Source organism: Anas platyrhynchos, chromosome 15 (assembly GCF_047663525.1).
Source record: "Anas platyrhynchos isolate ZD024472 breed Pekin duck chromosome 15, IASCAAS_PekinDuck_T2T, whole genome shotgun sequence".
Taxonomy (NCBI): Eukaryota; Metazoa; Chordata; class Aves; order Anseriformes; family Anatidae; genus Anas; species Anas platyrhynchos.
In genome coordinates this window covers 18,167,499-18,192,420 of record NC_092601.1, presented here as the reverse complement: position 1 = coordinate 18,192,420, position 24,922 = coordinate 18,167,499, and the positions used below count along the sequence as shown (strand labels likewise).

Genomic DNA, 24,922 nt, shown 5'->3' with positions numbered 1-24,922 from the left:
TCTGCATGTGCAGCTAACCACATGTCTACACGGAATAATGTGATCATTCTTCCACCCACCTCAGCCCTCCTACGAACTAGCCCTGGGCACTGTCCTTCCACAGAAACTGCACAATCTGAGTTTACAAGAACAAAGGACATTCTTTGAGGGAGCAGACTGGAAAACGGCATTTAAAGCTGGCAGTTTTACCCCAAAGCATTAATATCGAGGGGGTAACTGCACAGAGCAGCACGCCATGAAGACCACAAATGGCCATAATCACTAATAAGGGGCACGGGCACGGCTGGCAGGCCGGTCTCTGGGCTAACTCTGGCATTTCTGGAGATTGTCCGAGAAGGCCCAGGGCAGCCGATCCCATCAGCTGTCCCCAGCACCGTGCTGGGACCCAAAAGTCAAGGGGAGAGGGGGCTCTGCCTTCACCTAACTCAGCTCAAGGCCCTGAGGGAGACACTTGCATTCCCAAACAGGGGACAGCAACACAGGCCGCTTCTGCATAGCCGTGTACACCTATTTGAGACTTCCACCTCACATCCTGCACTTGATCCAGATCCTCGCCAAGCAGAAAAGAAACATGAGGTCTCCAAAGAAACCTTGAACAAAAGCACCTAACTTCACCACGACCCCTTGGTTTAGCACAACAAAGTCCTTACTTCCTCCCAAAGGAAGGGTTTGGGATGCCCCAGTCCTGTGTGGAAGCACTAGGTGTCTCTCCTAGGACATCCTAGAGCTGAAGCAGCCACCCCACAACCCTGGCCCACCGCATCCCCCGGCCACCAACACCACAACACCTGAGAGCTCCATGCCTCAGCACCACGCTCCCTCTAAACCCTCCTCCCCTCCTGCCTGCATGCCAGGTTCTCCTTCTCCAGCACCACCGACCATATTGTGTTTCAATCATACATTAAACAATCCCGAGCTGGTGGATGCCTTCATGCGTGAACGTCTGTAGAGCTCCTATCTTGAAACGTCAACGCTCTCGCACATGGAAGTATTTATTACACCAGAGCCCCACAGAAGACGCTAATGAAATTCCTATCATTAGTAAAGTTGGAGGCCCGCAGCCCCGTGGCAGGGCAGCTTAGACACTCATCTATAACCACATGAGCAAGTGCTGCATCGGTGGCTCCGAATTACTTTCTTTCAATAAAGATAAGGCTTGGCTCCTTGTTGAATAAGCAGATAGCTCCGCAGGCCCAACCCAACATCTTGAAAGATTAGTGCCTCATGACATGTTGGTTGAGTCTGGCTTTCTGACCAAAGGCTGCTTTAAATGAAAAATTAAAAAGAGGGAATCTTTCCCGCCATGCAACTAAACGTAAAGCACATTCTTGAGCAAACTTCAAAAGTTTTAAGCATCCACTAAACTTGGGCAGCTTGGGTACAGAAGTAACTTAAGTTTGGCAAAATATAAGCTATGCTGTGCTTGGAACCAAAAAATCTGCGCTGTACAGCCAAAGGAATGCTGGGCCTTGGAGAGATGGTTCGCCCTTCAGAAGATGATAAAGTATTAAATTTCTCCTAAATCTGAAGCAATAAAATTAAATTCAAACTCTGAGGGAAGGGAATAAAAAGGCCGATGCATAATTGTTTTGTAAAATTTGTGTTTAATTTACTTGAGACAGGCCATTTTATAGTTTATCGAAAACAGCTGGTGTCATAGACACACATTCGCAGTCCCGTAACATGGATACAATTTATCCCGTGAAATCTGTAAACGAAACAAGACAAAGCTCTCAATATCTTTTATAATAAATTCTTTCAACAGGTAGAACTGAATCCTGAAGCAAGCCTTCTTAAAACAGTCGGGCTCTCTCAGAAGCCGTAACCCCCTAACAGCGTGCGATGCTCCTTACTACCCGCTGACACCCGACCGAGGCCCGCTGGCCACCCGGATGGCAGGCGCCTGGCACGTCAGGACCGAGACAAACACGTGCATGCTGCAAGGAATTCCTTACAAGACGCTTTTATGTACAAAACGAGAATGTGCTTTGGCTAAAAACATTCAGATGGCTCCCAGCCGTCACCCTTCTGGCACATAGCGACACGGCACCCATCATACATGTGGGAACTTCTGGTGCCACAGCCAGGCCCACGGCCCATGGTTGGTGCTTTCTCCTCCCTAAGCCTGTGGCAGACCTCCCTACATCATGGGGATGACCTTCCTGAGGGACTGCCTGGGTCTGGGTCTCCACACTCAGGCAGAGCCCTCCAAAAACCACTGCAAATCCATGCCCACATGATGCCTGCCCAGGAACAAGAAGGCACAGAGTAAGGGCCCGGGATTGTCTGAGAGGTGCAGGATGACATCTAAGAAGTCAACTCTCATCGCACGGTATCAGGTGTTAAAATCTCCACACCTTCAGCAATGCCTGCCTATGTCTGCCCTAGATATCTTTGGGATCAGAGGCAGTGGTTATGTTAACAGCGGGAGAAACACCCTTCAGCTCATCCTATCAGCCCTTGTTCCAGGGAGAAAATCGCTGCTGATTGCTGCCTATCTCTTTGTGGCTTTCAATCCTATTCTCCAGCAGCAGTTTCTGATGGCAGAGGAGAGATTATACAATTTTACAGCTGCTTTACCTCTAAACACAACTTCTGCAAGAAAAGACTGGGGGAGTAACTTGGCCTCTCATCCCTGAGGGACCCTAAACCCAGCTCTGGTGCGCACAAATGCAATAGCCATAAAAACAGCATGTTGTGGAGCCTCCTTAAACCAAACATGAAAACACCTATTAAGGGTCCCCAGGGGTTCATTCTGCCCAGCGTGAAAAGTCCTGGAAGAGAGGTCAGGGCTTGCTACTGTGCCAAAGTCCCATGGCCACGGGGTGCATCTCCAACGGGCTCTGAAGAGGAGGCAGGCTACAAACCTGCACGAAAAGCTTCACGTTGGGTTATATAGTGCTTTCATGTTGTGCATTTATACAGATCTCAAGGCAGAGCTCCTTTGCCACCAAAACACAAGGCTGGCCTCTGTTGTCCCACTGGTGAGGATGCAGCAGAAAGCAGCACAAGGCACGTTGTGCTGGGGGCCACCAAGAGGAACAGGGGAAGACAAACAGATCTTTGTGGAGAACAGGTTTTAAGTGATTGATATTAAAAAAAAATAAAATGAAGCAACTTCATCCACTTTTGGTGACTACCTCAGCAGTACTAAAAGGCCCCATTTTGGCCCAAAGATGCGAGTTAAGCTCAACAAAAGGCTCCATGGAGCCAGAGGTGGAGGAGGCCGTTCAGGCACTGGAGGAGGACAGAGATGTTCTGGGGACACTGACACAGCCGAGGGCTGTCAACGACCCGTCTGGCCCCCAGCACCTCTCAACAAGCAACAACTGAAGGCTCTGGTCCCACAAAGGGCTGCCATGGGGTCCCTACAGAAACCAATACTGCAGCAAACACCCCAAACTTTAATCATCTTACTTCTTTCAGCATTTCCAGTATTTCAGGAGTTGTGTCCTGTTTCATTGCAACGTTCTCATTGCCTGTCAATTCCCTAAACGTGAAATACACCCACAAAAGCTTGTATCGCATCCTCACTGTCTGCAGCATCACCTCCTAACTTACAGACGTGCATGCTGTAACAGACAGTCCTTTGTTCTTCCACGGAGGAGAGAGTGTAACCTATCCCAACCTAAAGGGAACTATTTCTTTAGTGTGCAGTGTCAATTGAACTAAAGTGCCAGAGAAACAGTAAGAAATTCCTGAGTGTTCTCCTAAAAAAAAAAAAAAAAAAAAAGACAGCCCAAACTGCTCCTGTATAGGTAACATATACAATTTCCTAGAAGAGGAAACATTAGAAATCTAGGAGAAGTCAGTAACATCTTAACTAGCAAATTAAACCCATACTGCACTTGATGCAGAGGGGACCCTGCTAAAAGCCCGTATCATTGCCCAGGGAAAGTACTCGCAGAGAGAGACAGGCCAAAAGGTTTCAAACCTGGCAAATTCCTCTGAGATCTGCTGGAGACAAATCGCATAAAACAAAACCTGGACTCATCTCATTTTGCGGGAGCAAAACCCCTTCCTGAGCCTCAGCTCTAACCTCGAGCCGTGCCGGGTCTCCTCCTGCCTGCCTGTGCAGATACCCATGGTTTGTCTGTCTGGAAAGAAGAGTAAGACCAAATAATTCATATAGGCTGCAGGTAGGAAAACAGTGAACAAGACAAAGCCACAGACGATATCCTCAGAAGCACTCAAGCTGCTTAACTACACCTTCAGGAAATCTTTTACTTCAGAAGTAAATAAAAAAATCATTTGTCTCTTCCAGTCCCCACAGCAGTTTTTTCTTTTACCTACATCCGTCCCCCAAACAAGAAAACCTATCAACTACAAATCTCCGACGGCCTTTGTAGCTGGGAAAGTTGTGCATTTGATGGCATAACGCAACACACATGACTTTCACATCCGTGCAGCTCCTCACTCGATCATTTCGGGGAACTCCACCCTCGGCTATCAACTCGATAAACTCTCATTACAATAACGAGGAAAGTGATGTTTCTGGTATTAGTCATGTTGTTGAGACTTACAGAAGCAATAAAACAATAGAAACCAAATCTCCAATATTTAAGAAGCTGAACGGGTATGTTTGTTAACTGCTGCTGGCCTTTACATCCCCCCAAGGTAATCAGCTAATGATTGTCTGCTGGTAGCACAATCGGGTCACGTGCGCTTACTGCTACAGAGTTGGCACAGATAACTGCAAAAGGGAGTTATAAAAAGCACTGTTAGATCCTGTAGCGGTTAGGAAAATGTACAGCAGGAGCAACTTGATGAAAATTGCACATAAACATACACAGATGAATGCTAATGATCAAACGTTTTGCAGAAATGAAATGCATTAATGTAAAAAAACAAACAAACACAAAAACTGCTTAGTGAAGATAAATTTCCGGTTACACAAAAAAACCCTAGGCGATGACAAATTCACAGACCATGGTAAAACCTAGACTAGTGACTTAAGGAATTAAAGGATGATCCTTTTAAAACAATGCACAGAGGCTTCTGCACCCTTGGTGTCACTTGGACAGTCCCCACAGGCCCTTCCCAAGCATCCTCTGGTGGAGCAAGTGTTGATAAGAACTACTGGAAGAAGGTTCCCAAAAGCAGCATCCAAAATCAGGGTCAGCACACGAGGCCAAGGGAGCAGGAATTTAGAGAGGCACCCTCACATGAACTTTAATCTCAACAAGTTACAAAAGCGAGCTGCTCTCTCTATAATAAAACCGAAGTTTAATTAGGAAAGTCAGGTTTGACCGGCTTTGAGAAAACTACCCTTTGATAACTACATGCTACATTATCCTTTCACTTCTTTTGGCAGAGAAGAGAGGTTATTGCAGTTTTCTTTGGCTCCTTCTCTCTCCTGTCAATCCCCTGTGCACTCAGATAGTTCAGGTTCAATGTTCAAAAGGAGGGAAGGCTGTGAAACGTCCATCAGCTCTGTTTACCAACAGAAGCACAAAAGGAAAAGGGACCCTGAGCTGGCAGCTCGTGGTTAGAGATCTCAGGATGTGACCATGGTGTCTGCTCACGGGGCTCTTTCTGTAGTTGCTGGAACTATTCTTTATGGTGATTTGCACCAACTTAAAGTGTGGCAGCAATACTGAAAAAGAAATCGTTAATGAACGACTTTACAAGCAAAGAAACATTTCCAGCCTGTTCTTGCTCATGTTTGGTTTCCACATCTGCGCTGGTGTTCCCAGTCGTTTGGCTTAGAGCAGAGCAGGACAGGGTTCCACAGCATCTGCCAAATTTGATATTGAAAGGCTGCTAAAATCACAATTAACTTCTTGAATTAAAATATTTCACTTATTTGCCTCGGGGCCAAGGGTAACACATTCAAACAGATTTCCATTGCGGGCTGCTCACAAACTGTTAATTGCAACGATTGCCTTAAGGACTTACCAACCATAACTCATTTCATACAGAGCGTGGGCCACCTCCTGCGTGGGATACTATTTCTTCTCCTTAGACAGATGACAGGAAATTTTATCAAACGAGATGAAGACTGTTGCAAGGCCCTTGAGCTACCAACAAACCTACATCATCTTTGTGGCAACCGACGCAGTCAGCCCAGTGGGTATTAAAGCCAGCTCGCATCCTGCATTTCAGTAAGCGCTCTTTAACAGTTTTATTTGCAGAACAGATTTTGCTGAGCCCCAGCAGTTGCTGGTTAACATCTCCCTGTGCTCTCCTCGGTGTGAGCAGGGATGGCCAAGCACACAGCAGCTGTATGGTGCCTGGCACACAGGGGTGAGGTGGGCACACGCTCGCCTCCAGCCAGGGTTGTTGGTTGCAGCGGCCAACAATCCTGTGTTACATTAAAATGGATCCAACGTGACAGTCCGAAATTCAATATTGTCTCAGTCTAATTGGACAGGATCCAGTTCAATTCTGTCAAACGCCTTGATTAATGCTAAAGCCATAAAACCCCTCTTAGCCATCGAGACGTTCAGGCTGAAAGGGAGAGGGAAGAATATGATCCTTGGAAAACAGAGATAAGTGAATTCATGAATGTGAGTAAGATAAATGCCATTTTTAATACAAATATTTCCACAATGCTTGCGAGAGCAACAATTCACAAGCTGTACTCTTCTGTATGAATTGGTCAAGAGGTAAAAGCTTTTACTAAGCACCTTGTGCAGTCAAACCTTTTACACTGGAATGCGGTATGACAGCACGGTTATGAAAAAGGTTTATTTCTTTGTCTCAAGTAATTTTGAGACAGCCTAGGAAAGAGAAAGCTCTCACTGACTTGCCCCCCTTCCAGCCTGGTCACAAAACTGCTTAACTAGAAATCCCACAAAGTGGAGGAAATGGGTCTGAACTGCAGATGGGAACTACCTCTGGGAAGAGAAACCGCAGTCACACATCCGACTTCACAACGGAATTCCATAGCTTAAACCAATTTAAGGAATGGGAACGTTTGTTTCATTTTGTTTCAAACTGGTGGGAAAAAGATCTAGGCTTTTATCTATACTTTATCACAGAATTCACCATTTTTTGCTGGAGCACAAATGGCACGGCACAAAAAAGATGGGAATATTCCATAGGTAAAAGAAAAGGGCAGCAACTTTAAATGCTTGAAAACATCGATCTTGTCACAATGTTAATAGAACGAGACAAAAAAGTGTTTTTAGTGATCTATCAAGTTTTTAGGGTTGAAAGAGCTAATTCACATTGAGTTACCCTCCCAGCTTTTACATATAATATGTACCAAAAAAGATAAGCAAGTTATATTCCATTATATATAATTACAGAAGCTCCTAATTATATATCACAATTTTTAGGCAGCCTAGCAAATGCCATGCTTTCCAGAACAGCAATTCCTGAAGTGAATAGTAAATCAGTTTTTGCTTGCCACTGATTTGAAACTTTAACCTATAAATTAAATTAATAAGAGACAAAGGCTTCTTTTGTGCATTTGCAAGCCTGTAGGATTTTACAAATAATAGGACTGGAAAGTGATTTATATTCCAAGATTAAAGGTCAGTTTGGCGCACACGACTTTGGAGCAAAACACCACAGCAGAGAGTTGTATTAACTCATTCATGCACCAGCCCAACTCTGCGTCCTGCTCCTTGCAGCCACCAGGAGTTATGGGAGTTCGCTGAGAACAGAGAAATAGTTGCAAGACAGAAAAAAAATTGCACTGGACAAATATGTGGAATTCTTCCAGATCTATAGTAGGAAGGGAATTGTGACTAAGAATTGCATCAAGCAATCAGCCCCCTACGTTACTGACGTTACCTGTGTGTTACAACTCAAATCAAACACACGTTTGATGGGGAAAGATTGAAAACACAGAGGATTACATGGAAACAGCATAAATTAAAAAGGAACAGAAAATATGCAAATAATTTGAACTTTTACCAGCAAAAGGAATGGCTGGTTTAGTTTATGAAATTCTGCTGCTAGCTGGTCTTACTCCTGGACTGGCTGTTTCTGTGGAAGTAAGACTTCAAACTGAATTTAAAATTTTGGATGCATGCAATAATTAATACAGTATTAACCTGAGAACTGAAATAGTTTCTTATGATTACTCCTCTAATAAAAATTATTGCTCCATTAAGAAAATCCTAGTAAGAGACCAGAGGAGGAGACATGCACAAACACATCCACTGGGAGGAACGTAGCTTCTTTGGCATGACTTTTTTCCATGTCTGCTATTTTGTAGGACACAAATTCGGTATCCTACTTATTAAATTAGGACAGATTTCTCTATTATGTGAAAATTCATTAAACAATTTAACACATTCAGTAGTCAAAGAAAGATGAAACAGTAGCATGTGTGCATAATCTGATGAAAATGCAATCTGATCCCCAAAGAAGAAAGCACCAGCTTGTAAACAAACACCCTATTTGTTTAAATTCTATCTGCAATTAAAAGCCTGTACTTATTTTGCTTTCCCTGGAAAGGCAGATGGCAAGGATGTAGGCTGTTTTTTAGGTAATTTAATTGTACATTGGAGCACTGCACACTCCATTTTGTAGCTGATATTATGTGAAAATGCATGTGTTCAAATTGCAGTTCACTTAGACTTCTGGATGTTGGAAAACAACTGTTATAGAAACAGAAGAGCACTAAATTTTGGCAGACACCAACAGTTTGCATCATCCCAAAGGTGTCTGAAGCAAGGGAACTGAAAGATGGTAAATGCCCCACAAATGCTGGGGGAGGTGGGAATGGATGCGAAGAACAACTCCTGAGGTGCTGCTGACACATTGCTACGTAGGAGACCAGAAAAGACAGCATTTAACGTCCATGCATGCCATGAAGAACGGCAAAAAAATCAGCATAATTATCACCACGGAGACTAGTTTTCACCTTTCTGAGTTTACAGAGGTAGGTACATGTGTGTGAGGGCTCCGGACATGCCCTGAGCAGTTCCCAAGCTGGGCACTGGAGCTGCCCCACCACGGCAGGGGGTCCTGGCCAAGCAGCCAGCCCTGCCTGGGGTTGGGGGTGTGCAGCCAAGAGGACAGAGATGCTCTGATAGAAATGCAGGAGTTGCTGGAACAATGTGGAATAGGCCAACTGAGCAGTTCTCATCCGTAAAGCAAGAGGGATAATGGACACACTACTGGGAAAGATTGGAAAGCTCTGAGATTTTCTCCTGCTGTTCTCCTCTTGCTGAATTCAGCCTTCCAAGTAGCACTGAAATTTGTCATCTTTCTTCTCTTCACAGATTTTTTAAAACACGCCATTAACTAGCTCATAAACCCACAATTTAAATAATTATCTGAGCATTGCCTCTGTTATCTGCAAAGCTGACAAACCTCGTGGGCCCTGAACATTTCACGAGCAGTGCATTGTTCCCCATGGACCTGGAAGGCAGAGGGAAGCTCATCTGCTGGAGAAGCTGCCCACCTTGGGTCAGGGCATGGAGAGCCGGTCAAGTGGCTGGGAAGGGGGTCGTATGGATGAATTTGACTAGGACTGAGAAAGACCAAACGGGTGGAGGGTGGGGAGGAAGAAAAAACGAAGAAAATATTTAAGGCAAGTGATGAGGGTCCTGGGTGGTCTGTAAACGAGTTTGAAACAGTGGGAGAGTGTAACGAAGAGATGAAATCCAATAGTTGTACAGGAAGCTTTCACCAGGCTTAAAACAAATCCTTAAGAAAAACAGAAAAGAATCCAGGAAGAGGAATTGTATTACTGCTGAAAACGGTATTGGCATATTCCCAATGCATTTACGGTGTGTGACTGACAGTTCTGCTTCTGATCCCAGCAGTGGAGAGGGATAATGTCTTCCTACGCTTCAAAAACCTCAAACGGCTCACAACAGAAAGTTCCCTGGGGGGCATTTCTACTAAACTTGTGCTAGTTTATCCTATTTTGTTTTAATATTGCTGGAAATTACCTGAAAGCTGGGGCAACCGGTGGGGAGTGGTGGGTGACCCAAGTGACAGGTGCCATTAACCTGCTTTGCTTATACCAAACGGAAAATCTCAGAAGCTGCTGACTTTATCTTTGTTTCAGTGCTGCTACTTTCGGTGAAGGAAACATCTAAAAAAGATGTTTTTAAACTGCACCGAAAAGATAAGGTAAAAGCACTCTGCTGCCCCTGGTAGCTGGAATCTGGCAGGGATCATTTTCTCTGTGCTTAGCCCATCCCTCAAATTCCTGCCATTAGTTTCCTCTCAAAGCTATTTTCAAAGTTTCTCTCTCAGCACCTGCTTTAGTCCAATTTACATCAGCAGTATGTGGTTTCCTGAGCCTGGGCCAAAGATGCCGGGCTGCTCGATGATGCTGATTCGCAGCTCTACCTTTCATTTTGATAGTTCACCGACCAGACGCTCTTTTCCACTTCTCCTAAACTCACTGCTGGGATCCTGGTCCCTGTGAAGACAATAGCTGAACTGATGCTGATTTTCAGGTGGTTGAGAATCCACTTACCATTCGTCTTTCATGTTTGCTGCTGGGGATAACACAAGCCAGACTCCTGTACCAAATGTTGGCTGAGTGGATAGCTCTGGAAGGCAGCTTTCCTGCCTGCTCTATTTGGAATAAAACATCACTTATCATGTCCCTGCAGGTAGGAGAAACCTGCTTTTGTTCTGCTTAAGGGCCAGTGTTACTAATTACTTTAGCTCTTCTAGAACACCCTTGGACTGCAGAAGGCCTGTATTCCTTTCTGTTTTTTTTTTTTTTTTAGAAAGCAACATGACTGGGCATAAATGTCAGTATTTATCATTATGTCTTCTCAATTTGCAACTGCAAAAGGAAGGCTACACTTCTGAAAATTTACTGCTTCACAGCTTTAGTGAGCTCAGACCTCACTTCCAGCAGTGCTGATCATCTGCAGCAGAACTCGCTGCCAGTGCCCAAATCCTGGAAAATCAGGCCTCTTTCCGAGAAGCGCTCAGCTTTAATTTATAGTCACCGAATCTCTGCTTGTGCTCCAGTAAGCTTCTGCCAGCAAATCTGACCTGTGCAAACCAAGCAATACCTATCTGCCCAAACGCTTCCAAGCTGAGCACAAAATCCACCCGTCAATCCTTCTCTTTTTTAACAATCTGTATATTTTACTGTTAGTAGAACACCAGGGCCCAGCCCTACGTTGGGAATAACAAACATTTCTAGCAATTTACATTCAAACATCTCTTTATACAGAGAGCACCTGGGATTCATCTGAAAACCTGCCTCAGATAGAGACCTTCATGCAGCAGCCTGATACAAAATCCAGATACAGCGTAATAAGCTTTTGATGTCGTGTTGACATTCATCTGCCAATATTATTGCTTCATGCACTTACCTTATGATGGATCTTGTTACTTAATTGATCACAGGCAAGGTCAAGAATTAGCCCTTCTTCCACTGACATCATGCAAATCACCAAACCCCAGAAGAAAGCACCTAATCCTCAGCTTCAAATCCACACTAGGCAGCCCTTCGATACGTGTGAACGGAGACAACTGGTTTTTCAATTATGCCTCGGAAAAGGTCATTTTTCAAAACTTATGACCAAATGGAAAAAAAAAAAAAAAAAAAAGCTGCTCACAAACGTGCTCTTCCTTTTGGTATCGCTCGCCTTAACGCGAAGAACAGCTTGTTTTCACAACAGGAGATGAAAACAAACTGCATTTATAATCCACCCTGGGCAGAACCTCGCTTCCCCAACGTCACTCTCCCTACAGAGGGCTCAGCAGCTGCTTTGGCTTCCACGGGACAAGTTGCCCGGTGGGGACAGAGACAGACCACAACCTATTTCACTCAGATTTTCCCTGTAACACATCTTCCAGAGCATGAATTTGACTGTTCCGTGTAATGACAGGCTGTGTGCAGCCCCAGAACCCTCTGGCCCCACGCGCTCCACGGCCCCAGGAGAAGCCCTACCCCTGCCACCGCCTGCAGAAAACCCCTGGCTGAGGCTGCAGCCTCCGAGTTTGGATCAATTCTGCAGCAAGCTTTGTCTGGTAGCACGCAGATTATGCAATAAAGTCCATTTCGTATGGAAAAAAAAAAAAAAAAAGGAGGAAAAAAAAAAGCACTAAGAAGCTTTCGGGAGAGGTCCACAAGCCAAAGACGAGCACTGCACAACAGCATCCCCACGCTGAGGCAGGGCTGCCTGGCAGCGCTCGTTGGGTGTTTCAGTGCTTTGCTGTCAGTTAAAAGTACTTCAGAAGGCAAAATCCTAATTAATCAAAGATGGAGAAATCATAACTGGCAGCCGGCGTGATCACGCGAAACCCCAGTAACTGCTCGCAGTCCCAGCCTCTGTTTTCTGCACACGTATCCAGGATTCCTTGCCTGTGTTTGCCCGAATGTCGAGCACAGAGAGCTTGTATTTAACTTCGCACCCAGAAATCTTCTAGCCTAAAACCCAGAGTCACATCAAACCATCCTGGCTGTGAAGTGAATATATACTATCAGGCAAATTAATGGATCTGTATTCCTCATAATATTTCTAGTGAATAAAATACAAAATAATTCTTCAGAGACAATGGGGAGAGCAAAACAGAAGACAGCAAGGAAATTCTGTTTCCTCCTCCCGAGCAGACACGTTACTGTCCTCTGCAACAGATGCAACGCCTCAGTACTTTTATCTTGCTTGTGCAACGCCGTACCTGGTACCCCAGGAAGAGCCAGCTGTAGGACAAACGCCTTTTGCACTGATTTTTAGGGCTGCACCAGACCTAAAAACCCTGCACGACCCCACAGAGGACCGAGTATCAGGGCAGCCCGACGGGCCATGCTGCACTCCCCTGGCCCTGCAAGCACAGGAGGCTGCTGCAGCTCCTTCAGCCAGAACTGCTGCCCCTCCTCACCCACACCTGTGGGCTCAGCACCAGCCCTCACCAACGCTCCCCCTGCCAATGCAAACCACACGGGCTCCCCACATCAGCCATCACCTCAAATCATTCCGACTTTTGGGGCAATATTCTCTATCCTTGGGAAAACTGCCATGTTTCTTTCCAATGAGACCAAAATAGCTACGAGGACTTTGGAACCCTTCGAAGAGCCCTGGGTTTGGCACTATGTTATTAAAAAGGAGATCTCCAAAATGCTCTGTGTGGCGCTAAGACTTCTTTAAAATTCTTTTAAAATTTCTGTCCAATTCAACACCTTCTCCCCCCATTAATTTGTAACCTTAAAGCGCGCGCTTGGAGCGAGAGATGTGACCACCTGCTTCCCTGTTAGGAACACTTATGGTCCCAGCACTGATGGAAAAAAGCCCATGCTGAGACACCACGGATCACCAAAGCAGATCACTTTCTGATTTATGAAAGATAATTCGTTGATGCACTTACTTTTGGTTTCACAATAGCTTGGAAAAAAACTAGGTTAAAAGTCTAACAAGGTCTAATACAGTGAGTAGAAGGGAGAGAAGAAATCACGAGGCAGTTAAAGAGCAGTTAAAGCTTCCTTCTCATCCTTATCAGCACAGTTATCAGTCAGCAAGCCTGTAATTAGGTACAAAAGACATTGTGCTCCAGAGAGCTCCTCGAGGAACTGGAGAGCTGTTGTAAGCTAGAAGCTGAAGCCCTGATTGACAGCCTCCCTTTAAGAAAAACAGTTACAGAATAATTAGCAATAATTTGTACAAATCAGAAGAGGTGACCTTTGTGGCTGCACGGTATCTTACATAATGAACAGAGCTTTCCTCCAGCAGCAGGGCCAAATTCAGAAGGACTAAAAAGGGACTCGGTTATCAAGCAGAGTCCTTCAGACTTCTCTCCGTGGTGGCAACTGCCTCTCCCTGAGTACCTACAGATAGGGAAGGAAATCCTGGCTCCTACTTCCAGTACTGGCAAAAACTTTGTCGATTTGGTGGTTAGGGGTGGTGTTTTTTTGCTTTGTTTTTTTTTTTTTTTTGTTTTGTTTTGTTTTCCATATTTTAATTATTTTTCTTTATCCCTCTACCTCATCTTTGTCCCAGTAGTAAGTTTGTTTTCCTCGCATGGCTTTTGTGCCTGGATAAAAGGCATTCCCTTTTAAACACCACTTTAAAAAAAAATCTTTAAATTAAAAAAAGAAAATCCAAGTTGCTCCAGTTGCACGTGGAAAAGCCACAGGTTCCATGCTTGGCGTGTGCTGCTGCTCCCCCCAGCTCTGCACAGCCTGACCTGGCCGAGGGCACGCTATTGGGGTGTGGGTGACCCCAGGGACGTGTTGGAACATCCCGAGGGGGCTGCGACCCAAAGTCCACGCAGGGGGAGGAGGAGGAGGAGGAGGAGGTGGCTGCCCAGCAGGGATCTCTGCTCCCTGCATGCTGCTGCCCGAGCAGCTGCTTCGGCAGCTGTTCCTACCAGTTGGTGGCTGAATTTTACAAGATATCTGTCTGTAATTAAAAAAGCAACAATACTTTGGCAGCCATCATAAAATGCATCACTGGATGACATCCCACAGCGAGTACGTCTGCGCTGGATATGGGGAGACGCGGTAGATGCGACCATGTAGGACTTTCCCATTTCTAAACCCCGAAGATTATTGGCTTCACTTCACTGCCAGGACCACCACCAGCATCCAAAAACATGGGCTCCACCGGCTCTGGCTGCGAGTCAGAAACGCTCATCTCCTGCCTGTGCCACTCCAGGCTGTCCTGTGCCAAGACATATGGCTGCAAGGTGCTCGGCAGCGCAGGAGCGAGGCTCGGAGAGCTGCAGGTTTGGTGGGGAGGTTTGAAACCCAGGCCTTGCACGGAGGGTTTTCTCCATTTGGAGCACGTTAAGACGCTGGGCTCGTGCCAGATAAGCAGCACACCCAGAATCAGCAAGGTGAGGGCCAGATAAAGCTTGGCAAAGGAGGAAGGAGTAAGAGGCCCTGGGGAGCAGGTTGGTGCTCTCCAGCCCCACCGAACGCAGTGGGACCCGCGCCACAAGCTCCAGTGGGAGCAGAAACCCAGCTCCAGTCTGCAAACCGCTGCGCGCATATTTGCAAACCATTGTGTACACAGCAGATAAATGCTTAATAATAATGATGACAAACAGACAAACCCAGAAGCAGCTTCCCTCTGCATTAACTGCATCAGGAGCAGGTCCCACTGAGCGAAAGCCTCCCTTGAAGCTGGGACTTCTCACAGAGGGCAAAAAGCCACCCAACCGCAGCCAGCAGTAAAAGGACTGCAAAGCCAAGGAACGATGAACCAAGCCCATGGCACGTCAGGTCCTGGGACCTCACCTGCCAGGCACAAAGCTCCGTCACACAGCCACCACCGTGCACACACCGGGGTGAGGATTTACATTCCTGCCTCGGAGCTGCTAACGAAGAAACTAACACAGAAAGAGATTCAGCTCCCTGTTAGCAGTTTCTCAGCAAACTGGGGGTAGTGTGGGGCTGCTGGCACCCAGAGGTGCCACGAATCCTCTGTGTGTCCCCACTCCCAGCCCTCAGCCCAGCCTCCAGGCGCTTCCCTCGTGCCAGGCTGGAGGAGTAAAGCCTGAACTTCTCAGCCCCGTCAGTGTCTGCTCTTCTCTCCCACACTTACTGGAGCCCATCTACTCCTCGGGGATCGGAGGAGTGTTAGGCTGGTAGGAAAATACCTCTCCTATGTAAACCATGCGTTCTGCCATTTCCCTCTCCAAATTACACAGCGTCACAGATCGTAAGCCCTCTAAACAGAGAGTCTTCAGTTGAGGAACAGATCTCCATAAAGGCTGGGATTAAGGCCCTGCACGTTAGAAAGGAAAAAGGGAGGAAAAATATGCTCCGTTTAATTACCCAAGCCATAACAACATTTTACTATTTTATACATGATTCCTGACAAAAGTGGAAATGTTATTTTCCACGAGCATGGCTGCTGGTTCTACTACAAATAAATAGTCCAGGGTGCGCTCAACATGCAAGAGATGGAGGCCATGTGTTTTCATTAATTCTCTTGGCAGAGAAGCCCATGTAGATTTTGGACTGCAGCTCAGGGCTGGAATACGAGAGCTGGGGTGGCCAACATACATCACAGCAGACTCCATTTGGCCCAGGTCCACTTACGAGTTGGTCCAATACCCAGTTTTATCATCCTAATTACGAGCAGATTCCCAGCTCCCTCCCTCCCTCACCGAGGTGCCTTCAGCTTCACCCTTTTCTTCCTCTCTCTGGCTAGTTGGGTTTGGGGGACCTGTGCCCTGACGCATCTCCAGAACCAGAACCAGAGCTGGATTCTCTGCATTTGAGGACTTTAAGGAGGACCAAATTGTCGGGGCTTCCTCCTCAGTGAGCACTGGGGTCCCCCAGAGCATTTCTACCCCTTACCTAGTACAAAAACCTAAACCAACAGGTGAATTGCAGTCCTTTGTCTGTTATCGCCAGCAGAAAAATGTTGGCCTCTTTCATTTTCCCTTTATTGCAGCTTCTTTTGTGTGGATTAAAATAATTGATATTGATAATGTGATCTGCCCCCTGCCCCTGTTCCCAATTACTTTCACAGGCTAGGGATCCTGCATTATGGATAGGACAGGAATGGTCTTAATTAGCCTTCTGGGTTACAGAACTGATTCTGGTTTTGATTTGAAATATTTGGGATTACGCAGGCTGACTGTTGTGGGCTGGGGTCACCAGCAGAGCCGCCCAGGGAATGTGGGGAGCTCAGCTTGAGCTGGCTTTTCTTTGACTACTGCCAGGTGCCCAGCAGCACGCGGAGCAGAGCAGCACTCTCACTGCTAGGCAAAAAGGACAGACAGCTTAGCACGGCCACCTTTGTGTTCAGGATTAAGACCAACAGCACTGAGGGGTATTTGCAGGCAAAGTTTTACTCTGGATGTGGCAGGACACCTATAGTTCAAGGAGTGTTGACCAAGCAGCCGCGTTCGTAAAAGGTAACCCTTGCATTCAAGGGGCCAAACACCCATTAAAAGTAAATGGTAATAAAAAATGGAGCATTAAACCTGAAAGGGCAGAAACTCCTTTCTGGACCTGCAAAATTCCATTTCGAAACATGCAATTAGTTAGAACAGAATAGAAACTGATAGGATTTTTCCTATTTTGGGAGGAGGAATCCTAATCCCGTAACAGGATCGGTAACATGGTCCCTGCCACTCACATGCAGTTCTTGCCATACGATGGTGGAAAGAGAGAGACACTGTGTGAGCCTCCCCATGTCCGCTGCTCTGCGTGCCTACCCTGCACGAAGTAATTCATAGGCAACACCTCGGAACATGTTCTGCGGGTCAGAGAAGTCAGGATCCGTAAGGTTTAACTGGAAGGGGAAAATGCTTTCCAGACGTGATGAAGGTCCGCTGAGAACAGCACCCCCCAAGTGTAGATCTCCAGGGACCGGCAGCTCGGGCCTCCCTGCCAAACCCAACAAAGAATTACGCTGGTCTGAGCAACACCCGGCAAACACAGCACCAGAGCAGGGCTCAGACTCGGCAGTCCAGATGCCGAATGCTCCCCTGCTTGTCAGATGCGTGTGGGTTATGGACCCAAGGCACCATGACTTGGCGTGCCATTTTCTGTGGCTCCGGTGTTAATCCAGATAAAGGAGCATCACTTGCAGTGTCGTTTCTTTCACAGGGAACCAGGACTACTTGCTCAGCAGAGCGCCCCGGTACGCAGCAGTTTTTCCTTTTTAACTCTGTTTACACAAAATGCAAATGCAAAAATATAGGTAAAAGCAGAGGGAAGCTGAGCTCCCTCTCTCTGTAATCAAAGATGAGACAACGCTCAGAGCCAGAATACAAACCACAGTTTATAATCAAAATGTAACGTAATCACTGAAACAGATGTCAAAAAGATAAAACCGTATAATTCTGAATTGCCAACGATTAGGGCTCAGCATCTTGGACAGCACTGAGATGCTCTATTTCTGTCTACATATGTCTGCATTTTGGAATAAAACAAAAAGTAAGCAGAAAGCAAACAGCACAATGCTACAGAAAAGCCCTTTTTGTTCTTCTCTTTTACCGTTTTTACAGAGTTTTCTGTGGAGCTCACGTTTGTCCCTGATTCAGACTATGACGGTGAGGGGAGGGAAAGAGAGAAATTGGGCTTTTAGGACTGTGGTTGGGAAAAACAGCATCACCGAGCTGGCACACGGACATTGACAGAGTTGCCAAAGACAGAAGGCAACGATAAAGAAAGAACAACATGGAGAGCTGCCTGGTAGAAGAGAAAAGGTTAGAGAAAAAAACTCTACCAAAGTAAAACAGGCAAGAAAAAATAGTTTTAATGTGCAGATTGCTCACCTCGTAGTGATAATCCATGCAAGTTAACTCTCTCCAGCAGCGATCTCCTCGAATTTTAATCAACCCCTGAAAAAAAACAACAAAAAATAAGTGTCAGAAATATTTTGTTTTATTTTATCTTACATTTCAGGTATTATCTCAAGATGCCAAAAACTCTGGTTAAACTATAGGGACAGCATCGTCCAGTACCAGCAGGGAAGCACAGGGGCTAAGCACTGCCCTGGAAATCCATCACAGATCTGTACCCAGGCCCAGCTGTTGTCCCTTACAAAACACAGCTCAGGAGAGGGCTCTGAGTAACAGACTGCTGCTGCTGTCTGCTTACTGAAAATGTGACAGAATCCTTGTGGAAAATGACACGTTGCTTACAGAGTGCTGGAAGGTGCTGGGATAAGGGATGCCTGCACAGCAGGAGGGAAGGTGTGCAGCTTGTCAGGGACACAGAAATCTTCCTTATCTGAACCCCACCCAAAGAGCTGATCCTGCACAGACCCCTTTGGAGAGCAGAAGGGGCTCAGGACCTGGCTAATTAATGAAATGGGCTCTATGGCTGTGAGATGAGCAGCAGAGCTGATGGAGAACCATGAGAGCTGACCTCAAGCCTGGGGAACATGCAGGAGAGTAAGGACCAAGATCCCAAATATTCCTGTTTTTTAGCATTTCCAGTAACTTGCCAGCTTAGTCATGAAACCTTTAGGACAGAGATGAGCCTCCAGCACCCACCTCTGCAGCTCTTTGCTTGTTGCACAGGGCTTCCAAATATTAAAGCAATGCAAACGCCAGTGACAAAGAGCAAAGCTGGGTAACACTGAACCACAGCACCTGGAACAAGCCCCAAATCCTGATGGCGTCCACAGGAGGAGCAGCTCTGCTAGGGCTCCATGCCCTCACCCACACGTGAACCATTGCAGAGGAGCTACGAACAACCCACTGCTCCCAGTATCGGCTCCCAGCACTGCTGGGTATGACGTGGGGAAGCACAGAGTATCAAGAAGCCACCAAAAAGGTCTGAAAAACAGACTCCGGCACTGGGGCATTTCTATATAACAGATGGAGAAGTTGCCTGCAAACCCAAACACAGCTGCATTCACAATTTTAAAGTCCAGGCCCTGTTCTCTCCCTCACTCCCTGTAGTAGAGGCAAGGCTGACACAGGCTGGGCTGAGATTGCACGCAGCCTCAGCAGCGCTGAAGCCCTGAGCTGGATGCAGAGATGCAATCAAAGTAATTAGAGAAACAAAAGAGGAGAAGGGGAAGGAAGCTGACAGATCTAAACACAGATGAATGCACTAATGACAGGTCTGCTCTACCTTAGGTTAGAGGTTGGCAGTGAAATAAGCAGGTATCAGAGGTTGTGTGCATTGATATTTCAGGGCAACAAGAGAGTGAAATTTCCAAACCAGTGGGCCCATTCCAGGGCTGGCAGTAATATTGGGATTAAATTTCTTTGCCTCAGTGATGAAGACTAAAAAGGAATCAGTCGTCCACAGCAGGAAGGACACCTGGCCAGAGATGAGTCTGTTAGCAGGAAGCCTTGCAATCAAGCCGTGCCAGCCTGAAGGTATGCAGGTTCAGCCTGACGGCTTTGATGTATGGCTAAAGGTCTCTGATTAGGATCACAATATCCCAAATTGAGGAAGGCTTCGCTAGTCAAAAGGCTGAACCAGCTCTATCATCTGCATACAATTAGGGGATATTTGCCTACCTCTGACATTGCCCCTAATTACTGCGTTCCTGCCTTCTTTAGCAGAAAGTGGAGTTTCTGTATGGACCCGATGCTTGTTACACTGGGAGCATCCGGAAGGTGTTTTTTTTGTTTTTTTGTTTTTTTAAAATTGCAGTAAGGGCAGGTTTTCAAGATCAAACCATCGATCTTTCAGTGCTAACAATCTGACAGCTCAGAGGAAGAGGTCAACGGCACTATGGTCCAGCCTGGCCTAGCTGGATCCATCCACATTGCTTAAAACTGTTCACCTGCAGCATCGAACGGTTTGTCAGACCTGTGGCTCAAGAAAATCCCACATTTCTGGGACCTAAAGACCCCATACAACTGCCCCGAGCTCATAAGTAAATATCCACAAATGTCCCCAAAACCTTTGTCCAGCGAGACAACCTGATGGAAGGGTCAAGTAACTGGCTTAGAAGCAACCAGGATGTGCTTTTTCACATTTCAAATCATTTACAAAAGTATAGATGGGTTCAGAAGGATTTCGGCAGCCTCAGAGAGGAGAGGCTCGGGGTAACCTCCGAACATCTCCTCCCTGGGAAGTCCCCGCACCACTTGGTCAGCAGGATCTGCTGCCAGAAGATGCTTTGTGCTTCATCTTCCTGCCCACACCTCCACCCACGGCTGCTTTAGAGACCATATAGGACGTTAGCCGGACCTCGAGTTAAACCCAGCACAGACCTTAAACAAAAGAGATCCACAAAATCGGTTCCAAGCTTATTTGACACAAACTAGCAGGAAATTGGCGCCTTTCTTGGGCTGAGCCTTACAGCAGATGCTGTTTAGGCATGTACGCCTTTGTGAATGGCAGTGACCCCAAGAGCCTTCGGTAGGGCCACTTACTGCTTTAAATTACATCCCTTACAGGCACGTCGCTAAGTTTGAGCAGATTTTGACCATCTGCTGTCCTATTTTTTTTCTTCATTTTTCCCCACTTCCAAAACCAAAATATTTCTCATGTCTATGTTCACGACAGAGGACAGTAAGCAGAAGCTATTAAACACTGTCAAAGTCCATGAATCCAGACAACGGACATCATCCTGCTGATTCTGACCAGGAGGCACGTGGGGTGTCCCAGCTGATGGGACGAAAGCAGCCTCACCTCCAGGGCTGTTCATGCACAACATGGCCCCAGAAATGCCAGGCAGAGGGCACCATCCTGGCAGCACTCAGCATCCACCCACTGCAGCAAGAGAAACACAGCCTCGGGGGGTAAATGCTGCAGGTGTGAGCAAAGCAAGGTAACCAGTGAGAAAGGATAAGGAGATGGAGCTAGGAGTGAGAGGAAGGGGCAGCCCCCTCCAGCACCAACACCAAAAAACCTAAGCAGAACCAGTTTAAAAGGGGCAGATAAGAGCAGGATGATTACAAAGTCATGTATAAGAAGTCTTACGGGATGGGAATACCAGGCAGGTGCTGTCAGAGCCCGGCCTGGGATGGCAGGGATAAGATGTGCTCCCTGTCAACAGTGGCAGCTTCAGTTCCTCCCGAACCATCCACAGCTTGCTCTGCCCCTGGAACCTTTTCTAAAATTACAGGATACGTTGATAGCATCTCACAGGATGTGCCGCAGCCGACAGCCCTGTCAGTGGCAGAAAGGACGCAAAGAAAGGCTCTGTGCAAGAATGCTGGAAGATTAAAAAAGGACAACTGTTTGATGACCTTCCCTTCTGCCTTGCCCAAGCAGTTACCAAGCTCTACTATTTAGCAGAGATGATTAAAACAAGTATATGATAGAAAAACTCTATAATAAAAATCGAAATCTCTCTTGCAGTGAGTCATGAAGGGAATTAATCACATTTTGTTTACTATAAATCTTTCAAACAGGAAAGTCACTTAAAGCTCTGAATATCAAATCTGTTTTTCAGCAGAGAAAACTCCCACTCCCATAATTAAAGGCTGTTTCAAGTCTTCTTTCCACTGTCACTGTTTTAAGGTCCCACTTCCACACCACCCCAGTGCCCAAGGTATTGTTTTTAAAGGAAGCTGGACCAACTAGAACACATACAGCAAAAACTCCAGGTGCAGCTTCAGCCCTCCTGAGGATCATGAAAGGAGACCAAAAGTGGGTCCATTGGTATGGATGCACAAGAACGAGCTCTGACATACCCTCCTTCATGCTCAGATTAAATCTGATTTTACACACCCTCCCCTAATCACTTGGCTTCTGCTGACATTTTTGAAGCTGGTTCATATTCTCTTGAAGATGCAAACTTAGTCTAAGAAATACTATCTTGCGGAAAGCCCAGCAATCATGCATCCTCGTAAACAATTTCAGGTTTAGTTTCAAGTCATGCGAAGATGAGACACGTGCAGCTTCCCCTGCAGGAGTTTCGCACAGCTTCTGAGACCCTCGCTGCCTACAGGCAGATGGAGTGACATGCAAAAAAAAAAAAGGAAATGAGTCTTTTAAAACAGGGAGCGTGATGCTTTTTATCTTCAAATTCAAGTATCAATTAAGCACATAAATCAAAATACAGGGGACTGGATAACAGACACACTTGGCGGTAGGAAGCTCGTGCTCTGCATCCTCCTTGGCAGAAGGGATGTTGGAGCAGGGAGCACTTGATCCTATGGGGTGGACAGCACAAGGTCACCGAAAGGACCCAAAGAGCCCCAACTGGCTGATCCTCGGGTGGAAACATCCCTTGGTCCAAGCCTCTTCCGAATCACACGAAGAGTTCAGAGTACAAACTGAGTAATCCTTTATGAGCAGCAACTGCCAAATGATTATATAAACATGCAACACTAAGTGAGGCAATGTCTACAGGGAGTGGGGCTGATTGTTGATTTTTTTTCTCTTTTTTCTCCCAGTACGCTAACTGGTGTGGCACTGACACACGGTCAGTGCCACATGGAGCCTGTCAGAGGCCTGCCAGAGCCTGCGGCCTTCCTCCCCCCGGCAGTCTTCCTCCACCCTGAGGCCTTCCTCCACCTTGAGGCCTTCCTCCACCCTGAGGCCTTCCTCCACCCGGCACGGCACCGGCCCTGTCGGAGGAGGCCGCTCCGAGCAGGGGCCGAGGGAAACCTCGCTGGGCTTTCTGTAGCTGGGGCAGGCTATGTGCAAGCTGTTTCCAGGGAACACATGAATTTCAGACGCTGAGGGCTGAAAGTGCCTGAACGCAGATGTGTTTATGCCCTGTGTACTAACAGGCAGATTAACTTCTCCAACCTCGACGAGCGGCATCCAGAGAAGCATCAGGAGAAAAGTGGATTAGGAGGAGGCCTGGGGTCCAAGCGAGCGCTGGAGCCGGAGGACGAAGGGGGAGGAAATGGGGATCCTCACATCTGCTGGCGTTTCACAGGCGCTGGATTTCTTTCAGTCTGCTAACAATTCCCAATCCATTTTCAAGATTTCTCCGCGTATATTGAACTGGCCTAGACTCCACAGCTGCAGCAGATTATGCTGCCATAACACAGATCAAAGCACGGGGAAAAATCCCCATCCCCTGCTCTCAGACAAGCAGAGGCTCGTGCATCTCTGACGTACCCGAACTGTCCTCTCTTAGGATGTGGAGAGAACGTGCGAGGGGCCAGACAGAAAAGGAGCCTGAGGGCACATGCACGGGACAGCCACATTTGAGTGCATCAGAACTGGAAGACCCCGATCTCATTTGGACATAGGCTGAAAACATCTCGTGAGGAGTGTTCTGGGGGCAAGCATTAAGCAGGGTTCGAGAGGCAAGCAATATAGACAAATTAAACAGCAAACAAGGAACGGAAAGAAATGGTTTGGCAGCACTTGGGAGAGCAGGGCTCGCAGCCCTGAAATCCTATTCCCAAACACTTCCCAGCGCATTGCAGGCAGGCCTCGGACCTCGAGCCACCTCCTGGTAGCTTCACTTGGGCAAAAGAAAATGAGAGGCAGAAAGTGGCCCATCTCCAGGCTCTGATGCAGCCAAGCATTTGGTTTGAGGCATATGATTGAGACTGAGCTCCAAGGATCAGCCAGATTTAGGTGGACAGATGTAGGAACAAGTCTGATGTATCCCTGCATTAAGGCTGTGCTGGAAGCAAAGACCAACTGTTAGAAAGAGCAGGACGTAGATGTTTTCACAAAGGACATCTCCAGTGCTCCTGGGGGCATTTTTTGAGGTTTGGATCTGCCTAACACCCTTAAAGTTCAAGAACATGGGGATATTTAGATAGTTCAGCAGCCTCGAATCCTTGGTTGCATATAGGCTGCTAACTTAAAAGTAGTCTCTAACTGTATTTCTTTAAACAAAGAGAAGAAACCCTGACAATGCGCCAGCTCCTCCAGGCCTGTCCTCAAAACCACGGTGCCAGATAAGGCCGACTGTACCGGCCTCTGGCTAAATCTCCCTTTCTCTCAGATGTACACTCACAACCCCAGGAAAAAACAAACACCAACAGAAACGAGGGCTCTATTCGCACGCTGGGGGTGGCTGAGAGGCCTTTCAAAGCCCCGCATATCAGAAGGGAAAGGTATTCAGCAATACAAATTAAATATAAGCTAAAGGGAAGGAAACAGGTGGCTAAATGAACTAGCAATTGCCCTTTCACCTCCGTGGCCTCGCTTTGAATCCAGCTCTAAGCAGAATTATTAAATTCATACTGATCGGATGGGGGCTACAAAGAACCCGAGGTCTGATCCTTTCAGCTGGGCCGGAGGCAGCCGGAGCGCGCACCAGCCCCGTCGAGTAATGGGAACGCCTGGCCTGGGGAAGGGGAAAGCTGAGATCTTTGTCATATTAATTTACAGCTGGCTGCGTCTCCGGGCCATTCTGCACCCTCAGAAATCTCCTCGCGCTGCTGTCCGCATGAGAACCATAAAACGGTAACCCTGGATTGAATTAGCATCCCGAATGAAATACGCGCTCAATACCTGCTCCCCTGCTAAGCTCGCTCCCTCCGGGGCACGGCCGGGGATGCAGCACCTGCCTCGGCCTCCCGGCGGCAACCTCCGGGGCGCCCAGCCTCCCGCAATTAAGGGGCATTACATCCACCAGCATTTCTCACAGCGGAAGGAAAATTACATTTAGGACTCTTTTTTTTATTATTTATTTTAATGGCATTCAATAAAATGCCTGTTTTCAATCACCGGAGCAGCTCTCAGCCC

General features: G+C 46.8%; 1 protein-coding gene across 2 annotated transcripts in view; it reads right to left on the bottom strand.

The window, feature by feature from the left end:
• LMF1 (lipase maturation factor 1) overlaps window positions 1-24,922 on the bottom strand; it is a 186,651-nt gene that overhangs the window by 93,467 nt on the left and 68,262 nt on the right. For both annotated transcript variants that reach the window (XM_027468734.3, XM_038186875.2), the window contains one exon: window positions 18,118-18,183. In XM_027468734.3, the coding sequence (XP_027324535.3) occupies window positions 18,118-18,183 (66 nt within the window). The remainder of the gene's footprint in view (window positions 1-18,117; window positions 18,184-24,922) is intronic.